The sequence below is a fragment of the Loxodonta africana genome, chromosome 3 (assembly GCF_030014295.1).
Source record: "Loxodonta africana isolate mLoxAfr1 chromosome 3, mLoxAfr1.hap2, whole genome shotgun sequence".
Taxonomy (NCBI): Eukaryota; Metazoa; Chordata; class Mammalia; order Proboscidea; family Elephantidae; genus Loxodonta; species Loxodonta africana.
Genome location: NC_087344.1, coordinates 206,162,862 through 206,182,787, shown reverse-complemented (window position 1 = coordinate 206,182,787; position 19,926 = coordinate 206,162,862). Strand labels below are relative to the sequence as shown.

Genomic DNA, 19,926 nt, shown 5'->3' with positions numbered 1-19,926 from the left:
GGAAGGGTCAGCCTTCGAAGAGAAAGACCACCACCATTCTTTTGAGGTAATGAAAGCAGTCAGGAAAAGTGTGTAGGTAAACGAGGTTATAGGTTTGGGAAAAGGAAGGGGAAGAAACAGAGCTTCCTATCACGGCAACCTTTTTCCTCCGTATCATCTACTGGGGGTGAGATAGCATGCTTGAAGAGATTAGTGAAGGTTTCAAACAGCTGCTCTCTAGAGAAAAGGAGGGATGACCAGGAAAAGAAAAAGAACTGCTAAGTACTAAGTCCCCAGAGGGAACTAGAGACCATAAATCTTTAGGAATCTATCTGAACAGGGCTTTGTCCAGCAAAGTTCAACAGCTGCTGCAGAGCAGAAGGCGAGGCAGATGGGTGCAAAGTGAGGGCTGGAATCACAAGGCATGTGTAGCTGAAAGACAAGGAAGAGGTACTGACAGAGAACAGTGAATGGCAATCCAAGCTGGGAGGGAGCGGCTCATGGCTGAAAAGAAGAGGGTGGGAGGGGAGGGACCAGGAGCCTGGAGCTCTTAAAGTAAAGACTGGATGTAGTAGGAGTGGATGAGAATGAGACATCAGACAATGTCCAAGGAGCTGCTGAAGGGAAGGTGACCAGGATGAAGACCAGGATCTGTGAAGCTAAGCTGACTGAGCCCTCTACAAGGACACTGCAGTCAGCCAGCATCAGAGAGGAGCTGGGGTGCAGTGCCTAAGACTATAAGCTCGGCCACCTTGTTGAATAAGGAGTGACCCAGAAGTCATCAGGTAACTGCAGCAAGAAAGAGCTAGCAGATCATGGAACTTAAAAGGACATGTACTTCACAGGAAAAGAAAATTAGTACAATGGTCAGGGCAGAACGAAGCAGCAGGAGCCTTGGTGAAATGCTGGCTTAAGAGAGGCAGAAGGCTTGGATGGGAGGAGAACATCTGACGTGTAGAGGGCAGGAAAACAAGCAGCAAAGGGGTGGGAAGGACAGTGAAGGTTCTCCTTGGGGCTCTGCAGTTCTGGGGAGGTGGAGGTTTGGCTGGGCCGGGATTAACTGTCAACATAAACTATCCAGAGACTGAGCCTTGAGGTCCACGACAGTCACGTGAACTGCATGTGCTGTGAGGCTGGTGTGCGGAAGCAAGGCGCTTGGCAGGTGAGTGAACCTGGCCAACCATCCAGCATCTAAATTGCAATTTCCTAGTAGCATTCTCCTGGAAGTAAAGTAAAAAAAGCTACTCTCCCAAGGAACAGAAAAGGAAGCCACCGGTGCAAGTGACAGAACTGAAGAGATCTAATAAAAAGGTCATTAGTGATGGCAATGGGTTTTTTGGTAACCCACTGCACTGAGTCGATTCTGACTCATAGCGACCCTATAGGACAGAGTAGAACTGGCCCACAGGGTTTCCAAGGAGCAGCTGGTAGATTCGAACTGCCATCCTTTTGGTTAGTGGCCTGAGCTTTTAACTACTGTGCTACCAGGGCTCCAAAATCTATCTATATGGGATGAAACTGACAACAGCAATTCAAAAGGTTAGATAGGAAACTTAGGGAGCAGTCAGTTTATGTTAACGGGGGAGGCACAACTAGGAAAAAGGGGGTGAGAATTGTTGCTCAACTGGAAGAATGTAATCAATGTCACTGAACTGTCTGTACATGTGGAAATGGCTGAATTGGTGTATACTCTGCTATGTATATTCTCAATAACAAAAAATTAACTATATAAAAAAAAAAAGTTGGCAGTTCAAACCCACCCAACAGCACTGCGAAAGAAATGCCTGGTTATCTCCTTCAATAACAATTACAGCCAAGAAAACCCTATGGAGCAGTTCTATTCTGTAAAACATGGGGTCGCCATGAATTGGAATCGACTCAACAGTAACAGGTTTGATTTTTTGGTTTTGCTTTTCCAAACATGAATGTTTTCAAAATTCTGTGGCATGGGGCATCATACAGGACAGTCCCCAGACCAGTGGCTCCTGCATTACTTGGGAGCTGGACAAATGTAGAGTCTCCATCTGTCTCAGGCTTACTGAGGCAGAGTCCGCAAGCTAACGCTCCAGGGGACTTGGACTTGGGTACCCATTAGTTTGAGAAGCACCGGTGTAGTGTTTCCCAAACTTAGGTCCCTGGCAGTATTCAGTGAATGAGAAAAATAAAAACCAATACAAATATTTAAAATGATGAATTTATTCAGTTTAAATAAATGTCCTTCATTCTGATGTCATATGCTTCCTTTTTTGACATTGCTTAAATGTCCTGTCTTTTATGATATTAAGGTAATGGTTTTTTTTTTTTTAAACACATTTACTTTTCAAATCCTTTTTTTTTTTTTTGGTTAATTTTTTATTGCACTATAGATGAAATTTTACACAGCAAATTAGTTTCCCATTTAATAGTTTATTTTTTTTTTTTACATAAAGTGTTTCATGGCCTTGGTTTCATTCCCCACAATGTGTCAGCACTCTCTCCATTTTCACCCTGGGTTTCCCATTTCCCTTCGTCTGATTTTTCTACCCCTTCCTGCCTTCTCATCTTTGCTTTTGGGCAAATGTTGTCCTTTTGATATCATATAATTGACTGTTATAATGAACACGTTCCTCTTGGGTGCTATTGTTTATTTTATGGGCCTGGTTAATATTTGGCTGGAAGATGGTCTCCAGGAAGGCTTCAGGTCCAGGTCAGAATGGTATGTTAGGATGACAGCTTCAGACGTTCCTCCAGTCTCTGTCAGACCAGGAAGTCTCGTCTTTTTTTACGAATTTGACTTTTTGTTCCACATTTTTCTCCTGCTCTGTCTGAGACCCTCTGTTGTGATCCCAGTCAGAGCAGTCAGTAGTGGTGGTCAGGCACCATCTAGTACTTCTGGTCTTGGGGTAGTGTAGCCTGTGGTTCACGTAGTCCATCAGTCCTTTGACTAATTGCTCCCTTTAGTCTTTGGTTTCCTTCACCCTCCTTTGTTCTGGATGGTACGAGACAAACAGTTGCATCTCAGATGGCTGCTCGAAAGCTTTTAAGACACCAGATGCTTCTCACCAAAGTAGGATGCAGGATGCTGTCTTCATGAGCTGTGTTGTGTCGCTTGATGAACATGTCTCCCTAATCTATGGTCCTTTGCCTTCGAGCCTAGGAACTTGGTCCCTTGAGGTGTTTAATTAAGTCTAGGAAATTTCCATGACTGTGCCCCTTGTGTGCTCTATAGTCTATATTAATACACACGCAGCACCGGCAATTACCTGTGTAGAAATATCCACAACCAAACCTGTATCTGCAGGTGGGTGTGCTCCCTTACATGGTCCCACACTTCTTTAGCACACCTATCTACCTAGGTATCCATTCATAAATTAGTTTGTTAATACTATTGTTGCAGGATTGTCTATATTACTGTAATTACCTTAGTTGCCCTTCATTCTTGTGTTCCTCTCAGTGTCTTCCTTTGCTTTGGTCATGTTGTACTGACTTCTCCCATATTGTGTATTGCCTTTCCCTTTACCAATATTAACACAGTCTTCTATGTAGTTGGAGCCCTGGTGGCAAAGTGGCTAAGAGCTATGGCGAGCTACGACCGCTAACCAGAAGGTTGGCAGTTTGAATCCACCAGCTGCACCTTGGAAACGCTATGAGTGAGAATCGACTCCACGGCAACAGGTTTGGGGTTTTTGGTTCTATCTTTGTTATTGTTGTTGTTAGGTGCTGTCAAGTCGGTTCCAACTCATAGCGACCCCATGCACAACAGAAAGAAACACCGCCCGGTCCTGAGCCATCCTTACAAATCGTTGTTATGCTTGAGCTCACCGTTGCAGCCACTGTGTCAATTCACCTTGTGGAGGGTCTTTCTCTTTTCTGCTGACCCTGTACTCTGCTAAGCATGATGTCCTTCTCCAGGGACTGATCCCTCCTGACAATATGTCCAAAGTATGTAAGACGCAGTCTCGCCATCCTTGCTTCTAAGGAGCATTCTGTTTGTATTCTTCTAAGACAGATTTGTTTGTTCTCTTGGCAGTCCGTAGTATATTCAATATTCTTCAATATAGAATACAGAATATTCAGTACAGAATATTCAATATAGATTATTAAATACAGAATATTCAATATAGGTTATTCAATACAGAATATTCAATATAGAATATTGCTTCTATCTAGTTAGTAATTTTCCCTCCCATTCCTGGTAACCATCAAATAATTTTTTTTTCCTGTGTGTAAACTTTTTTTTTAAATAATAGTAGTTTCATTCAATGCTTGTCCTTTTGTGATTGACTTATTTCACTCAGCGTAATGTCCTCCAAATTCATCCATGTGAGATATTTCACAGACTCCTCATTATTCCTCATAACTGTACAGTATTCCATTGTGTGTACATACCACAGTTTGTTTATCCATTCATCCACTGATGGGCACTTAGGTTGTTTCCATCTTTTTGCTATTGTGAATAATGCTGCAATGAACATGGGTGTGCACATGTCTATTTGTGTCACGGCTCTTACTTCTTCAGGGTATATACCTAGGAGTGGGATTGCTGGGTCATTCAAATTTTGTTTGAAATCCACAATTCTGCATAGTGAGAGAAGCACGGCTTTCAAGTCAGCTAGATCTGGGTTTCAACTATGGTTTGCTTCGCCACCCGACACCTATGTAACCCTGGGCAAGTTAACCTAAAGCCCAGCTTCTAATTTATAAAACAGCATCTACTTTACAGGGCTGTTGACAGGGTTAAATAAAATAACAGATTAAAAATCCCTAGGATGCAGAATAACATAAAGTACATACTAAATATTAGCATTTTCCCATGACATACTTTTTTGGTAATTATTCAATATACAGCTCAGGCGATTTCCCTAACAGCAAGTTATTTTATACTTTATTAGGACCAGGCATCTCTGCAGACACTATTTCCTTCATCCACCATAACCTCCTCATTCCATCCTGCCTTATCAAGCCTGGATTTCATCACTTTTGACCACCAAAGCCTATAATGATACACTGTTAAAAGCTAATATTCTGACAATTATCAGAATTATATGGTAAAAACCATAATACCAAGCCGTTCTCAAAATAAAGCACGAAATAAAAATACCAAGAGTATTATTACGATAAAAAAAAAAGCACAGGACCAGCAATTAGAGTTGTGTATTCTTTTGTTTCATAAATTGTTTCCACTGTAGATGGCATAACCTTCAATTTGTAGAAATCTGTCTTATATTTTTCCTCACTCTCAAACTGCCTCAACACTTAATTTTTTTTTTCCTGGCATTTTCCCCACCAATTAAAATTTTTAACTTGTTCCTGAGCATTTTTGCTTGGTGCTACATATTTGACTTGTCAGTTTAGCCCTATAACTCTTGGTGTCAGGAATTACTTATGGCTGATGTGGGATCTCTCAGGTGTCTGATGACAGAAGCAAAGTGTCTAAAGGAGTTCAAAGTCATAATAATTGGCCAGGGCTTTAGCAATGTCGTGGACCTAACAATATCTGGAAGAACCTTATTTCAGGTTAGCAACATTCAGATTGAGGGACTCAGGTTTCCTATCTAAGATTTCAATTTTGTGTTACAATATTATAGAAAATGAATTACAGTATTCCCATGGTTCGTGGCTTCAGAGCAACTACTGCCCAGTCCACAGATGGTGAAATACTGCCTTAATATGCTACAAAGCAGATAGATACAGTGAATTAATAGCACACTGTAAGCACTGGATCTTTTTTTGCATCATATCCCTGTAAAGCTACACAGAGCCTCAGTTTACAGAAACTAAAACAAGAGCACAGAACTCAAAGGAATTTAAGATCATGCAAACATTCCTTTACCTGTTGGCTAACAGGCAAGTCTCCGGGAAGGAAGGGCCCTGATTGTTTTTGGGGGAACAATGCTAGGCAATACGGCCAATGGTAAGTGCAGGTGACAGATTAGTCCTTGGTTTTGATGAAGGTTTTATCTCAAGTAGGCAACTTCAAGCACCACACTCCCTCTTTCCAGAACTAATTTTCTAATGGGGGAAATATTAAATTCAAAGTTAGTAAAAAGTGAAAACATATTCAGAGGGTACCATAAAATGAGCATACTAACTGCTATGGGCTAAATTATGTCCCCCCAAAATATATGTTGTAAATCCTAACCTGTATGCCTGTGGTTATAATCCCATTTAGGACCGGGTTGTCTTTGTTATGCTAATGAGACTGATTAGTGTAGGGTGTATCTTGAGTCAATCTCTTTTCAGATATAAAAGAGATTAAACAAGCAGGCAGGCGAGACAAGCAGAGATGGGAGAAGACAGGTGCCAAGCTACGTGAAGATCGCCCAGGAGCAGAAGTTCAAAGGGACAAGAACATTCCTCCAGAGCCAACAAAGAGAGAACGCCTTCCCCTAAATAGAGCCTGCATATTCTGGACTTCTAAACTGTGAGAAAATAAATGTTTGCGTTAAAGCCACCAATTTATGGTATTTTTGTTAGAGCAACACTACATAACTAAGGCAGAATTTGTACCAGGAATGGGGCTGCTGCTCTAATAAACACCTAAAATGTAGAAATGGTTCTGGAATTGGGTAATGGGAAGAGTTTTAAGGTGCCCAATCGTAACCTAGACTGCCCTGAAGAGACTGTTGGCAGGATTATGCAAATCAAAGGCAATGCTGGTAAGAGCTCAGAAGGAACTGAGAACAGCTACAGAGAAGTCTCTATCGTCTTAGAAAATACATATGGTACCAACAACAGAATGTTGCCAGAAATGTGGACTTTCAGTGTCCTTTCAGTTAGGCTTTAAAATTTCCAGCAAGGATGTGGCTACACAATCTTTTGTTAAAGAGATTAAGCCTGTGACTGAAGGACCTAACCAACTACCACAGCAGAAAACCTACCAGCTTAGACTGAAGGGGGCAGAGAAAGAACAGAAGGAAAGAATGCTGTATCTTGGAGTTCTACAGGAAGGAAACAGACCAAAGGAGCTACATCTGTTGTTCTCCAACAAAAGAAAAAGACCATCCCTGGAGTGGCTTGGAGATCAGTGTAACTGGGAAGGGGCACGGGAAGCAGAGATGCCTTGGTCTCAAAGGGTACAGCCATGGCCTCCTAGGTCAGATCTTTTCCAACCTGGTTCTGGAGTATGGGGCTGCCATTCAGTTTGTCCAAGAGAATGGTGCTGCTGCCCAAAGCTGAGGGGGTGAGGCTGCCACGCCCAAGGGGTAAAAGAACAGGGCCTGTTGGTGCCAAGGGTGTGGGTTCACCACTCAGGTAGAACTAGGAGAACGAGGCCACCAAAGCCAAGGGAGCAGAGTTGCCATTCCAGTGGGCCGAGGGGTCTCCACCCAGAATCCAAAGAGCGCGGCCAACACCCAGAGTCTGGACCGCTTTGCCCAGATGGTCCCAAGAACAGAGCATTATTTTCAAGCCTTTAGAGCTAAGGTAAATTTTTCTGCTGGATTTTAGATTTGCTTGGTACCTGTTATCCCTTCTTTCCCTCCAATTTCTCCCATTTACAGTGGAAATGTCTACCTTGTGCTATTCCACCATTATGCTCTGGAAACAGATAACTTGTGGTCTAGATTTCACAGGTTCACAGATGAAGAGGAGTTTTGCGCCAGGATGGAATACGCCTAAAGTCTCATCCATATTGGATTTAGATGATTTTAGAAGATGAGATTTGGGACTTAGAGTTGATTTAAGACTTTTGAGACGATGTGATGGGGTGAATGTGTTTTGCATGTGGGAAAGACACGAATTTTGGGGGACCAAAGGGTGGAATGCTATGGACTGAACTGTGCCCCCGCCCCCCCCCCCCGCCAAAATATGTGCTATAAATCCTAACCTCTATGCTTGTGGTTATAATTCCATTTGGCAATGGGTTGTCTTTGTTATGTTAATGAGACTGGGTGATATGTTTAAATTAATCTCTTTTAAGGTATACCAAGATTGAACAAGCAAGTGAAAGAAGCAGAGATGGGGGAAGAGAGAGGCCAAGCCACGTGAAGACCACACAGGAGCAGAAGCTCAAAGAGACAAGGACTTTCCTCCAGAGCTGACAGAGACAAAGCCTTCCTATAGCGCCGACATTTTGAATTCAGACTTCTAGCCTAGTAAACTGTGAGAAAATAAATGTTTGTTAAAGCCACCCATTTACGGTGTTTCTATTGTAGCAGCACTAGATAACTAAGTCACTAATGCTCAAAACCTTATGATCAGGGTTTAACTGGTTAATCTATGATGCTCAAAAATTCAATGAACTGGGTCTAAAGCGAAGAATTAGACGCCAAAGTTATACTGTATTTTATCATTTCATATCAAGAAAACCAAAACTTAAAAACTAATCTCCTGAACTATTCCAGTCTGTCCTCCTTTCATACCAATTAATTCATGGACTCCCCCTGCCCCCTGCACCCCATTTTCTCATTTAGACTTCCCATTCCTCCCCACTACAACTTACCTAGGTTAAAGAAAAAAAGTGTGGGGAAGGGACACTTGAAAATAGAGAAGTAAAGGTATGGCCAGCATTTGTTAGAGAAATATATTTTCCTTATGAAGTTCATGACTGTAGACAGAACCAGTTAACAGAGGGAAGCAGACCACATGGACGTGATTCACACTGGCGTTTACAGCTCTGACAAGACCGGTGCTTATGAAGCCTGTGACTTCACGGAGGGCTTCCTATGCCTTCTAAGAACAGGGCATCATGCCACGACTGTCACAAAGAACAGTAGTGGTCAAAGATAGACCAAATCCACTCTGGCCCCACCAAAGGCTTCTCACTGCTCTTGGGAGAAATACCAAAACCCTTCACCAAGCCCTGTCCCACTGAGGGCCCTGTTTCCCTCTGTGCTTTTTCCTCATCCCTCTCCTCCAGGCTGCCAAACTACATTCTTCTATTGGAGTTCCATTCCCCTCAGGGCCTGGGCACAAGCTGTTCTGTGGTGCTGCCTTGCTAACCTTCCTCAACTCCCCAGTCTGGGCCAGCTTTCTTTTTCACACACTTCTAGATCATTACATTTCTTCAGAATGTTGTCTGGGTTTTTATTACTCATTCATTAGTGTCATAATTAACACCGTATTCCCCACTAGACCAAAGACCAGCTTTGCTGGGCTCCCTGCCACATGCACAGGGCCTAGCACCAAAGCACCTAGCTTCACCACAGAGATTCCACACTCATTTGTGGAATGGGATGACAGTCACTGCAGAAGCCAAATGCCTGGAGAGATGGAGACAGGACTGGCTGGCTGGAGGCATATACTTTTGAACCTGAGCCTCTCTCTCTCCAAGGCTCCAAAACTCCCAACCAAAGTCTTAATCTGAGAATACATACACCTGAAAGAGTGATTCCAAAAACCAAACCCACTGCCCTGAAGTCGATTCCGACCCATGGCGACCCTACAGGACGGAGGAGAACTACCCCATAGGGTTTCCAAGGAGCAGCTGGTGGATTCAAACTGCCGACCTTTGAGTTAGCAGCCACAGCCACCTGGGCTCCTAAAATGATTAGAGGCTGGTAAACACGTGCTCAACCCTTATACCAAGTAGAAGGATACGGTATTGTTTATTCCTACCACCCAGGGCTGTTAAAAACCAACACTGCCTGTGAACTGCGAAGGCTTTCATTTATTCAAATAAATATTTGCTGAGCACCTCAGCTCTCCACGCTGTAGGGGAAACAAAGATCAGGCAGGGTTTTGCGTCCAAGGTGCTTACGGTCTTAAAACGGAGACAAGACCGCTGCAAGCCAGAACGGGCTAAAAACCCCTAGGAGCGAGAAATAAGTGATCTGAGAGGCCACCTGCTGAAGGGATGCAATTCCAGCAGAAAAGAAGGAACTGAAAACCAGCAAAGGTCAAACACTGAAATGCAGGCGTGGCCCCGAGCCCTTCTGGCCCCTCGCTGGGACAAAACCGCAGGTGGAGCCGGGTCTCGGGCCGCCCGCCGGACTAAGCCAGGGCTGTCGGCCGGCCGAGGCCGGCGGGAGCCGAAGAGGCGGGGGGCGTGCGTGGACCCGCCGCCCTCCCGGAGGCGCCCGCCCGAGACCCCGGACCCGCGGACCCGGCCGCCCGGGCCTCCTACCGTAGGTCTCGGACATGGCCGTCTGCGACATCTTGGAGCGGCGCCGCCTCTCCCCGGGTCACCGGCTGCAGCGCGGGCCGGCCAGCGGGCGAGGGGGGCCGGGGTCGCTCGCTGCGTCTCGGAGGCGCGGCGGTGGGGGCGGGGAGGGAGGGAGGGGCCCGGCGGCTCCCACGGCAACCGCCCGCCACCCCGCGGCTGCGGCTCGGCCCGGACCGCCGGGCTCGCGCAGGCGCACACCGCCGCTCCCGGGGAGGGCCGCGGCCGGCCGCCAGAGCGCGCGTGCGCAGGCGGAGCTCGCGCGGGTGGGGGCGGCATTCGAGGGGCGGCGGGGCCGGCATTCGAGGGGCGGCGGGGCCTGCCGAGGGGAGGTCGCTGCAGCCGCGCGCACTGAGCAGCCGAAGGGCCCGGAGGAGGGGGAAAAGGGGTCCTGGTGCAAGCTGGCCAGCCTTGGGAGAGACTTCACCGTCGTCATTTGGGGCGCGCGGCCGGGAGAAGGCTCCCTTCACGCTGGGATTACAAACTCCAGAGCTTGGTTAATGTGCAGCTAGCAGGGACGGCGCAGGTGCACAGCCAGAGCGTACCTGTGGCTGCGGGCGTGAGTCAGCCCGGTGAGAGGAAAACAAGCTCACCTGCCGACAGGCCGAACTTTCAAACCCAGTCTTTTCAGCGAGGCTGAGCGGGTGTGGGGGACACTGACGCCAACGTGCACAGGTGCTGCAGAGCCCCGAAGGCTGCAGCCCGCCGGCTCTGCGCCCCACTGTTAGGGAATGCTCACAGTCAGCAGGAAGGGCCTCCCGACTCCCAGCTGGGGATGATGGGCTTCTGAGGTTAGGAGGATCCTTGGTTGGGCATTCCGGTATAAAGAGCAAAGCCGAATCCAGAATCCCGTTCTGTCTGGAAAAGGAATTTTGGCTGGGAGTTTGATGCACCGACTATGACCAGGGCCACACGTGTATCTCTTAGGGCCCAACCTTGTTTCGAAGACAGAGTAGAACGCTAAAATGTGCCTTGGCTAAGCATAGTTCAGGCTTCGCAAGTGGCCTGGACTGTGGCAACACTCCAGCACCGACATTTTCCCCGAAACCATTCGGCTCCATCCTCCACGTAAGCTGGCACCAGACCTTCCCTGAGGCCTCTTTCTCCCCCCTTCCCCCATGGCTACTTGGCTCTAGATTTCACTCTTCTCTCTAATCCTATAGCAAATAAATGCTCTTGTTTCTAAGTTACAGAGAAGGCCCCATATTTCAAGAGTCGTAATTTCCTAGAATTATTTTGTGTGTATTTGTTGCTCCATGGCTGATTTTTTATTGCTGTATTGTTTGGCTTTCTGCATTTAGGTTTGATTTAGATTCCCAAGTTTAACAGATTAAAACATTTCAGGGGAAAGATAGTGATCCAGGAAGTGGGAAAAAGACAGCCTCACCTGAAGATAGGTCTCCCATTCTTTAGGTCTAAGACTGGCAGGAGTTTTCTTCCTGCCAGGAGCTGCTGTGGGTGAAAAAGGCGTCACTGGATACCTGTAGCTTGTGTTATTGCCTGAAAAAGCTCTGAAACCTGGACAGGGTAATAGAAATAAAAATTAAGCTGTCATTGCAAAGCTGTGAGCAATTTTCTATTTTGTGGAAAATGAAGATTTAGGTCTAGAGGAAAGCCTGTTTGTTCTGGAAAAACCACCCAAAGAGATTATTTAGTTTTGCAAGTGTAAAGCCAAAATCACAACTAGAAAAAAGAATATTAAGGAACTGTCTTGAAAGAACCAAATAGCATTGAATACAAATGTAGAAAGGTACTTTGCATCTCAGTAACTGTGGGTCTTCAAAAGAAAACAAGTTTCTTTTAAATATTCTCAGGCTCCTTTGATTCTGAGGTACTGTTGATTGGAAGAAAAAATTATTGCAAAATTAATTTGTGTTTTTGCCAACTATTTTCTCCTTTCCTTCCAGGGGAGGTTTGTGGCAGAGTGAAGGCAGTTTTCCAAAAGCCTAGGCACATTGGAGATTCATCTAAAGGAAAAATGAAGAGAGAAAGATTTCTCCCAACTAAAAATAGATCCCACTCACTTTTCCTAGGTCAGTGGTTCCCTCAAGTAGCTGCTGTTTTTCTTCCTGCTCCCTGGCAATGTTCAAGAATGTGTCATGACTTCACATTAAATGACTAGGAGCCTCAGGGTGCTGCCAACCTCACAAGGATTCCTGTTCCTAGGACTGGTAGAGGACAATATAGGTGAGGACATGTAAGTGAAGTGACCAACGGGACAGATGAATGATGACTGAAGAGATTTTCTGGCATCCTTGGGAGAGGGTCAGATCTGGAACTGTGGCACAGCCCCTGGATCGGGAGCCCTAAAAAGGCTTCGGGATGAGAATCCAGCCTGGTTCTGAATTGCAAGGAGCAGCAGCATTGGGAACGAGGGGACATGTCATCCTTGGCAGAGCTAGGCTTGATGGAGGACACTGGCCACAGCTTTAGTGGTGTGGTGACTTTCTGTGGTAATGGCATTGAAGAACATGAGGGGACTTCTTTCTGAGCAAGTGAGGACTAAGAAATACTGGGGTGTTACATTGAAATGAGCTAAATTCTGCACATGCAGAAGGGAGCTTGAAATGTGACCTCAGTTGGCCACCCAGGCTAGTAAAGCCTATGACGTATAATTCATGTCTTCAGGTTGGAAGACTTGCTTTCCAGTGCCAAACAAAACCACCTCTGTGACTGGGCACCTCTGTTGTTAGAAATAGTTAAGAAATAGTTAGATGAGCTAAATTAGCTGCGGTAACAAAGATCGCTCAAAATATCTGTGACTTAACAAAGTTGATCTCTCACTCAGATGACCTGCCCCATGCCAGTTGGCGGAGAGGCTGGGCTCATTGGAGGCACTTATCGACCCTGGCTGACTCAAGTTTCATCTAAATACATGCTTCTGTGATCACCGATGCAGAAAAATGAAATCGACAAATTGTGTGTTAGCTCTTAAAGATTCCATGAAGAATATATATATATATATCAGTCACTTCCATTTACATTCCATTGGCCAGAGCAAGTCACATGGCTACACCTGTCTCAAAGAGGACAGGAAGTGTAGAATACAGGAAGTTTACCACAGGTTGCTTCTCTTCTCCCCCGACCCCCAGGCTTTGTGCTGTTGATGTTATACTTCTGCAGCCCCAAATACATTGTTATTGTTTTGACTTTATACAGTGAATACTCTTTTTATAGTTGTGGTAAATATATATGTAACAAAACATTTGCCATTTCACAATTTTTCTCATGTACAATTCAGTGACTTTAAGCGTATTCATCATGTCGTGCAGCCATTGCCATTCTCTGTTTGCAAATATTTCTATTTCCCTTAGCAGAAGCACAGTGTCCCCTAAGCAACAAGTCCACCCTTCCTCCTACCCACCCACTGTAATCACTAATAAACCTAGGTCTGTATATACTGTTGCCTATTGTAGATATTTTGTATAAGCAGGATTATACAATATTCTTTTGTGATTGACTTACATTGCTGAGCATGTTTTCAAGGGTCTTCTATCCACTTAATTTCGTTTTCCTACCTGTTTGCTGATAGAAAAGTACCATAGAATTATCCTTCCTTTATGTTTCTATGTTTTCATTGTTGTCGTTGTTGTCAGGTGCTGTCAAGTCAATTCCGACTCATAGCAACCCTATGTACGACAGAACAAAACACTGCTGGGTCCTTCACCATTCTCGAGATCGTTGCTGTTTGAGCCCATTGTTGCAGCCACTATGTCAGTTCATCTTGTTGAGGGTCTTCCTCTTTTTTGCTGATCCTCTACTTTACCCAGCACGATATATTTCTCCAGGGACTCATCCCTCCTGATAACATGTCCTAAAGTGTGTGAGATCAAGTTTCACCATCCTTGCTTCCAAGGAGTATTTTGGCTGTACTTCTTCCAAGACAGATTTGTTCCTCCTTCTGACAGTCCATGGTATATTCAGTATTCTTTGCCAACACCATTATTCAAAGGCATCAATTCTTCAGTCTTCCTTATTCATCATCCAGCTTTCACATGCATATGAAATGGTCTGTTTTTGGCTTGGCTTCTTGTTAAAAAGATGGTTTGCAAAACAAGTGTTTTTTCCTTTTGGATTTTCTCGCCAATCCCTACCAAATACATTGAGCCAGAATTTTCTTTTATGAATGGTTTAAAAAAAATTTTTTTTAAATCAAGTTTTTTGAGGTATGATTTACATACAATAAAATAATCAATTTTAAGTGTTCGATTCAATGAGTTTTGACAAATGTACACAGTGTGTAACAACCACAAAAATCATGATACAGAAGTTTTCTATCTGTCCCCCAAAGTTCTCTAATGTCATTTTGCATGCCTAAGTTGGCTGATTTTTAGAATTTTGGACAGGGGATTATTGGCTCTTACGTGTGTCTTAGTCATCTTGTGCTTCTGTAACAGAAATACCACAAGTGGATGGCTTTAACAGAGAGAAATTTATTCTCTCACAGTCTAGGAGGCTAGAAGTCCAAATTCAGGGTGCCAGCTCCAGAGGAAGGCTTCCTCTCTCTGTCAGCTCTGGGGGAAGGTCCTTGTCATCAATCTTGCCCAGTCGAGGAGCTTCTCAGCACAGGAACTCCAGGTTCAAAGGGCGTGCTCTGCTCCTAGCATTTCTTGCTTGGTGATAATGAGGTCCCTCTCCTCTCTGCTCAATTCTCTCTTTTATATCTCAAAGGAGATTGACTCAAAATACAACCTAATCCTGTAGATTGAGTCCTGCCTTATTAACATAACTGCCTCTAATTCTGCCTCAGTCCAAAGGTTAGGATTTACAATACTTTGGTAATTACCTCAGGTCAGAAAATGGAGGACAACCACACACTACTGGGCATCATGGGCTAGCCAAGTTGATACACATTTTGGGGGTACACAATTCAATCCATAACATTCCACTCTTTGTCTCCCCAAAATTTTATGTCACTTGCATATGTAAAACATTGTCACCCCATCGTATCATCCCAAAAGTCTTAAATCAACTCCAAGTCCAAATTCCATCCTGTGGCAAAATTCCTCTTCATCTGTAGAATCTAGAATACAATTTATCTGCTTCCAAAGTACAATGGTGGAACAGGCACAAGATAGACATTTCCATTACAAATGAAAGAAATTGGAGGGGAAGAAGGGATAACAGGCACCAGGCAAGTCAGCAAAATACATTACATTAGCTCTCAGGGCTTGAAAACAACCCTCTGTTCTCTGAGACCATTTAGGCAATAGCCCTGTCCTCCAGACTCTGGGTGTTGGCCACCCTCTGGGTTCTGAGTAGAGGCCCCTTGGCCCTAGGCTTCAGCTCCACCTTCCAGGCCCACTGGGACAGCAATTTGGCTCTCTTGGATTTAGGAAGCCCCATTCTCCTAGTTTACCACTCGTGTCAGTTTGTCATACTGTGGTGGCTTTTGTGTTGTTACGATGCTGAAAACTATGCCACTGGTATTTCAGATATCAGCAGGGCAACCCATGGTCGACAGATTTCAGCAGAACTTCCAGACTAAAACAGACTAGGAGGAAGGACCTGGCAGTCCACTTCTGAAAAATTGGCCGGTGAAAACTTTATGAATAGCAGTGGAGCATTGTCTGATACAGCCCCAGATGATGATCCCCTCAGGTTGGAAGGCACTCAGAATATGACTGGGGAAGAGCTGCCTCCTCCAAGTAGAGTCAACTTTGATGACATGGAAGGAGTAAAGCTTTCAGCGCTTTCATTTGCTGTTGTGGCATAGACTCGAATTGAGAAGAAAGAACTGCAAACAACCATTAACAATTGGAACATGGAATGTATAAAGTATGAACCTAGTAATATTGGAAGTGGTCAAAACTAAAATGGAATGCATAAACATTAATATCGTAGGCTTTAGTGAGCTGAAAAGGACTGATATTGAACATTTTGAATCAGAAACCATATGGTCTGCTATGCTGGGAATGACAAATTAAAGAGGAATGGTGTTGCATTCTTAGTCAAAAACAACATTTCAAGATATATCCTGAAGTACAATACTATCAGTGATAGGGTGATATCCACATCCTTACAAAGAAGACCATTTAATATGGCTGGTATTCAAATTTATGAATCAACCACTACGGCAAAATTTGAAGAAATTGAAGATTTTTATCAATTGAAATTGATCAAACACGCAATCAAGATGAATGAATAATTACTGGTGACTGGGATGCAAATGAAACAAAGAGGAAGAATCAGTAGTTGAAAATATGGACTTGGTGATGGAAACAATGCTGGAGATTGCATGATCAAATTTTGCAAGACCAACGACTTCTTCCTTGCAAACACTTTTTTTCAACAACATGAACTGTACATGTGCACTTAGCCAGATGGAATACACAGGAATCAAATAGACTACATCTGTGGAAAAAGACGATGGGGAAGCTCAGTATAATCAGTCAGAACAAGGCCAGGGGCCAAATGCAGAATAGACCATCAATTGCTCATGTGCAAGTTCAAGTTGAAGCTGGAGAAAATTAGAACAAATACACGAAAGCCAAACACTGCCTTATGTGTAACCTACCTGAATTTAGAGACCATCTCAAGAATAGATTTAACTCATAGTAATGACTGAAGACCAGACGAGTCATGGAATGACATCAAGGACATCATACATGAAGAAAGCAAGAAAAGATGAAAGAAAGGAAGGGAGGGAGGAAGAAAAAACCAAAATAGATGTCAGAAGAGACTCTGAAAGTTGCTCTTGAATGTACAGTAGCTAAAGCAAATGGAAGAAATGAAGTAAAAGAGCTGAACAGACAATTTCAAAAGGTGGTTCGAGAAAACAAAGTAAGGTATTATAATGAAATGTGCAAACACCTGGAGTTAGAAAATGAAAAGGGAAGAACACACTCAGCATTTCTCAAGCTGAAAGAACTGAAGAAAAAATTCAGTCTCAAGTGGCAATACTGAAGGATTCTGTGGGGAAAGTATTGAACAACACAGGAAGCCTCAAAAGAAGGTGGAAGGTATACAGAGTCATTGTACCAAAAAGAACTGGTAGACATTCAACTATTTCAGGAGGTAGCATATGATCAAGAACTGATGGTATTGAAGGAAGAAGTCTGCTATGAATTGAAGTGTTTCCCCCCCTAAATGTATGTCAGCTTGGCTAGGCCATGATTCCAATGTTGTGTGGTTATCCAGCACATCATAATGATATGATTATCCTAAGTGTTGTAAATCCTAACCTCTATGATGTTCATGAGGCAGGACTCAATCTACAGAATTAGGTTCCATCTTGAGTCAATTTATTTTGAGATATAAAAGAGAAAACTGAGCAGAGGGGAGAGGAACTTAGTTCCACCAAGAAAGAAAGAGCTGGGAGAGGAGCACATCCTTTGGACCCATGATCCCTGTGCTAAGAAGCTCCTAAACCAGGGGAAGATTGATGGTAAGGACCTTCTCCCATAGCCAACAGAGAAAGCCTGAATTTGGACTTCCAGCCTCCTAAACTGTGAGAAAATAAATTTCTCTTCGTTAAAGGCATCCACTTGTGAATTTCTGTTATAGTAGTGCTAGCAGGCTAAGGCAAAGTCCAAGCTGCACTGCAGGCATTGGCAAAAAACAAGGCTGAAGGAATTGACTGAATACCAATTAAGATGTTTCAACAAATGAATACAGCACTGGAGGTGCTCACTCCTCTATGCCAAGAAATGTGGGAGACAGCTACCTGGCTAACCAACTGGAAGCGATCCGTATTTGTGCCCATTCCAAAGAAAGGTGATCCATTGGAAAGCAGAGATTACTGAACAATATGATATCACACACAAGTAAAATTTTGCTGAAGATCATTCAAAAGCATTTGCAGCAGTATATCGTCAAGGAACTGACAGAAATTCAAGCCAGATTCAGAAGAGGATGTCGAGACAGGGATATCATAGCTGATGTTAGATGGATCTTAGCTGAAAGCAGAGAATACCAGGAAGATGTTTTTATTGACTATGCAAAGGCATTTGACTGCATGAGTCATAACAAATTATGCATAACATTGCGAAGAATTCAAACTGTATGCTGAGCAAATAATGTGAGAAGCTGGACTATATGAAGAAGAACATGGCATCAGGATTGGAGGGAGACTCATTAACAGCCCGTGGTATGCAGATGACACAACCTTGCTTGATGAAAATGCAAAGGACTGGAAACACTGATGAAGATCAAGACTACAGCCTTGAGTATGGATTGCACCTCAACATAAAGAAAAAAAAATTCTCACAACTGAACAAATAAGCAAAATCATGGTAAATGGAGAAAATATTCAAGTTGTCAAGGATTTCATTTTACTTGAATCCACAATCAGTGCCCATGGAAGCAGCAGTAAGAAACCAAAGGTTGAATTGCAGTTGGTAAATCTGCTGCAAAACAACTCTTTCAAGTGTTGAAAAGCAAATATGTCACTTTGAGGACTAAGGTACACCTGACCCAAGCCATGGTATTTTCAATCACCTCATATGCATGCAAAAGCTGCACAATGAATAAGGAATACCAAAGAAAAATTGACACCTTTGAATTGTGATATTGGTGAAGAATATTGAATATACTAGGGACTTCCATAAGAATGAACAACTCTGTCTTGGAAGAAGTACAGCCAGAATTCCTTAGAAGCAAGGATGATGAGATTTCATCTCACATATTTTGAACATGTTACCAGAAGGAACCGGTACCTGGAGAAGTACATCACGCTTGGTAAAGTAGAGGGTCAGTGAAGACAAGGAACACCCTCAGCGAAATGAACGGACACAGTCAGTGGCTATAACAATGGGCTCAAACATAGCAATGATTGTGAGGATGGTGCAGGACCCGGGAAGGCAGTGTTTTGTTCTGTTATACGTAGGGTTGCTATGAGTTGGAACCGACTCAACAGCATCTAACAATAAGAAATTCTCTAAGTCCATCTGAGTGGCAATGGCAGTCCCTGTTCTTCTGCCACTTGGGCATGGCAGCCCTACCCCCTCAGCTTTCAGCAGCAGATCTGGCCCCATCTCCCTGGCACTCGTGAATGGCATTCCCACACTCTGGAATCAAGTTGGTGAAGTTCTGACTCTTTGAAACCTAGGAGGCTGTGGCCCCACCCTTTGAGACCTAGCAGGCCATGGTTCCACAATTTGAGACCCCAGAGGTTGTGGTCCTACGCTTTGAGACCGAGGCAGCTCTGCTTCCTGGGCTCCTTGTCTTTTCAACTTCTGCTTCCTGGTTCCTTGGCCTCTTGGCCCCTTGGCCTTTGGCTAGCCTGGCATCTGCCCTGCTCAGGCAAGTGTTCCAAAGCTCTTTAGCTTAAATGCCTGGAGGCACCCTACTCTGCCAGTAAGCCTAGGCCTAAAGGCACTCAGCTCTTTTGCTCCATGAGAGCTCTGGAGCCTAGCTCTGCCAACAAGTGCCCAGAGGCCTGGGCAGGAACTCTGCCAGGAAGCCTCCTACCCAAAGGCTCTCAGCTGTCTTCCTCCATGGGTCAGCTCCTACGCCATCTTGGGTCAGTCTCCTGGTTCTGCTGCTGCCATTTCTCTGCTGCTGCTTCTCGCTATCTGCACTGTCTCCATTGTTACAGCTCTCCTCATTTCCTTCTGAGTCCTCACCAAGATTGTCCAAGGTCCATAATTCCACCAACAGTCTCTTTAAGGTAATCTAGGCTTTTACTGTTATGCACCATAAAACTCTTCCAGCTTCTATCCATTCACAGTTTTAAAACTGCTTTCACATTTTAGGCATCCATTAGAGCAGCACCCCACTCTCCTAGTACCAACTGCCTTAGTTATCTAGTGCTGCTGTAACAGATACACCACAAGTGGATGGCTTTTGACGGAGAGAAATTTCTTCTCTCAGTTTAGGAGGCTAGAAGTCCAAATTCAGGGTGCCAGCTCCAGGTGAAGGCTTTC

The 19,926-nt window shown here is 44.2% G+C and overlaps 1 protein-coding gene across 2 annotated transcripts in view; it reads right to left on the bottom strand.

The window, feature by feature from the left end:
- Positions 1–10,137, bottom strand: part of RAB4A (RAB4A, member RAS oncogene family) — a 57,798-nt gene extending 47,661 nt beyond the window's left edge. Inside the window, exon 1 of one of the 2 annotated variants that reach the window (XM_064282911.1) lies at positions 10,025–10,137. In XM_064282911.1, coding sequence (XP_064138981.1) covers positions 10,025–10,055 — 31 coding nt within the window. In that variant the 5' untranslated portion in view covers positions 10,056–10,137. The remainder of the gene's footprint in view (positions 1–10,024) is intronic. The other variant, XM_064282912.1, reaches the window with a different exon arrangement.
- Positions 10,138–19,926: the final 9,789 nt, after the last annotated feature.